Source organism: Fomitiporia mediterranea (assembly GCF_000271605.1).
Source record: "Fomitiporia mediterranea MF3/22 unplaced genomic scaffold FOMMEscaffold_27, whole genome shotgun sequence".
NCBI lineage: Eukaryota > Fungi > Basidiomycota > Agaricomycetes > Hymenochaetales > Hymenochaetaceae > Fomitiporia > Fomitiporia mediterranea.
Genome location: NW_006760412.1, coordinates 4847 through 7918, shown reverse-complemented (window position 1 = coordinate 7918; position 3072 = coordinate 4847). Strand labels below are relative to the sequence as shown.

The 3072-nt window shown below is 49.4% G+C and overlaps 1 protein-coding gene across 1 annotated transcript; it reads right to left on the bottom strand.

Annotated features, from left to right (window-relative positions):
- Positions 1–1330: 1330 nt before the first annotated feature.
- On the bottom strand, positions 1331–1570 carry FOMMEDRAFT_42999 (high mobility group box; the record flags this gene model as incomplete). Its single annotated transcript, XM_007272081.1, has 1 exon — positions 1331–1570. A coding segment is annotated over one exon (240 nt), but the record flags the coding sequence as incomplete, so codon positions are not given.
- Between the last annotated feature and the right edge of the window lie 1502 nt (positions 1571–3072).

The window sequence follows — 3072 nt, the reverse complement described above, 5'->3', positions numbered from 1 at the left end:
GAGCATCGAACAATCCTAGCATATCCGCATAGTTGTACTCCATCTCCTCGACACTTGCACTTGAGGGAGCAGCGGAGAACGGTGCCGCCTCGAACGGATTAGGGTTCGTCGGGTGCGCGGTAAGTGGGATCTGGGCATCTCGTCCATCTGGCTGCGAGAACACAAAACCAGTGAAATCCTTTACAAGCAAGTCAGACTTTTACTCTTCAATTAAAATGGCAAAGACACTTACAACCTCACTAGACATGTCCGTCAAAGTTGACTGTCTCGACAACCTACCACTCTCCGACTGCTGTCCATAGCCAGTATTGTAGCTAACCTGTGATTCAGACTGATCGAACTCGAGGCCGAGTCCCAAGTCTGGAGTCTGGCTCTCTTGATGCTCATGCAAGCGTGCTTGTGTCTGCATTTGCGCTTGCATGTGCTGCAGGTGAGGATGAGCTGCACTGTAAGCCTGCATGAACGGCTGCAGGTCATGCACCTCAGGGATTGGGGTGGGGAATAGAGAAGCGAGGTGCGGATGCGCAATCGGTTGTGTGAAGGAGTATGACGGTCGGCAGAGATGCGCATCAGACGAGGCACTATGCTTTCGAAGCGCAATGCCTTCTTGAAGGTGTGTAGTCTGCACGTAAGTGAACAAAGACTGTGTGTATGCCTGGTTATGCTGGGTCGCGTCCTGCCCGAACTGGAAGTCGTGTTCCTGATGTTGACCAAACTGGAAGAATTGTTGCGATTGTGGTTGAGGATGGTAGAAATGTGAGTGTGCGGAGGGGTAAGTGGGTTGAGGAGCTGATATGGGCATGCCTGCGTCAAGCAGGGGAGCCGAGCTTGATCGTCGAACACGTCTGGGTCGGAGCATAGCAAGTGCAGCAGGTTGTTGTTGATTTTGAGTCTGAGCATCGGATTCTGGCACGGATTGAGGAGGCAGCATCGTTAGTTCGACAGTTTTCTCTCTCCTTTCGGTGATGACTTCCTGCTCATCCTTCTCAGTCTTGACTGCCTCGACATCCTTCTTAGCCTCCTTCTTCGAGTCCTTGTCCTTCTGCGGAGTGTATGCCTGAGCAGTGAGAGGTACCTCGAATTGAGGAGTAAAGGTCTGGGGGGCATGGGCTGCGTCGAACTCCTTCATTGCAGCATCGAGTTCCGCACCTTTGAGTCCACGCGTGAGGAGGGCAGTGATGTGTTCGCAGCGCTGCAAATCACGCGGGTCGACGGTGCGCGTCTTCCTCTTCGGCGGCAGCGCAGTAGCATCGGGCGTCGACGCCGGCGTGCTTTCACGTTCCAGCTTCGACACATTCGAGTTCGTCGAGTCCTTCGACGACGCCGCATTTTTGTCTTTCACCGGCCGGAAGCTATACCCAGGGTACATCCTTTTATGCTCTGCATATGCTCTCCTAGCCTTGGCTTGCCAAACCTGACGTTCCTCATCCGACAAATTATGCCAGAGCATGCCAACGATCTTGGAGAGTATGCCAGATTTACTTTCCGTCTCGGCGCTGACGTGCTGCAAACGGATGAAAGAGGATCGGAAGAGGATAAAGGCGTTGGGAGGGCGGGGTATATGTGCTGGTGCGTCCGTGGTGCTACTCGAATCGGATTTTGATGAAGGTTCCGGGGAGCCAGGTTTGGATGAGGGACAGGAGGACTTGGCTGAGGATTTTTTGACTGATGGTTTGGTAGGAGAGGGCGCGGAAGAAGCAGGAGAGTTGTTATTTTTCCGTCGACGCTTCGCAGCCGGCTGGTGGTGATGGTTCGTCAACGAAGACGCATCATTACCGCTAGCATCGGGGAATAGAGTTGTTCCAGTTGATTCGAAGCCATCGGCGCCGTTGACGAGTCCATTGAGTAGGTCATCGTCGGAGGGTGGAGGAGCGGTGAAGTTTCCAGGTGTGATGTTGGATGCAAAGCGGATTGTAGGTCGGAGAGCGAGTGTGCCTTGGGTTGGGAGGGTGGTGGTGGGAAGGGAGGAGGGAGCAGAGTAGGGAGAGGCGAAGGTGAGCTGGAAGGCTGTTCGTTGTATGCGCGACTTGAGTTAGAGGGATTGCAAAAAAGAGTGAGATGGGAACTCACAGTGATCTTCAGCCATGCTCTGGCTCTGGCTCTCTACTGCTGCTTCTGTGCAATTGCTGCTTGCGCGCCTCTTCAACGGATGCACTGCTCCAACCATTATCAATTCTTGTCTTCACCATAGATCTGTGTGAGTGAGTGTGGATGTTCACCACTGTCAACGCAGCAGTATAGTTATGAGCACGATGAGCAGGAAGAGAGACTGGAGGCAATAAGAGGGGGATCGAAGGGAAATACAAAGAACATGCTTATAGTTATATATTCCACCTCTCCTCGGGGTCCTGACTGACGAGAAGAGGTCTGACGTTACTGAAGGGAAGACAAGAATCTTATATCCTCAGTCTTCCTGCGCCTCTATGATTCTATTGCCTTGCCATCACTTGTTGTTGTGTTCCACACGTCTCTCAACATGCAGCACTAGCACTTTGACCAGTTGCTGTAGTACATACACCTCCATAATCCATGCGTTTATCATCTGCCAATCTGCTAGTCACTTCACCTCCTTGCAGCTTGCAGTTCACACTCTACAGTGTCCAGAAACACTGTAAGGCACATCATTTTGAAATCAAGAGTTGATATATAGTATGAATCCTGTATGTGAATCTATGCTGGTCAGACCAACAGGCAGGATTCACATCATGACCCACCTTCCAGAATTGTAAAGTGAATTGTGCCTTGAATTGTAAAGTCTGACCACTCTATTTTTATTCTGTCAGAAATCAAATGGAAGTGTATCAAAATGCAAATACATATACTTGAATTATAATTCTTTCAAGACATTTGAACAATATGAAGACATCAAGTTATTCATAAGATTGTGATAACATAGTAAGAAGATAAGACAAGATACACAAGATAGCAAACAACAAAATGTGTAGTAATAGGGTACAGAACAGAAATGTCAATTTTTTTTGAGATACTTTAGGGTGTGGAAAAACAAAGAATGCAAATAGAGACTATGTAGCACATTTATGGAAGTATGTCAGAGCAGTGTTCAAGCATACT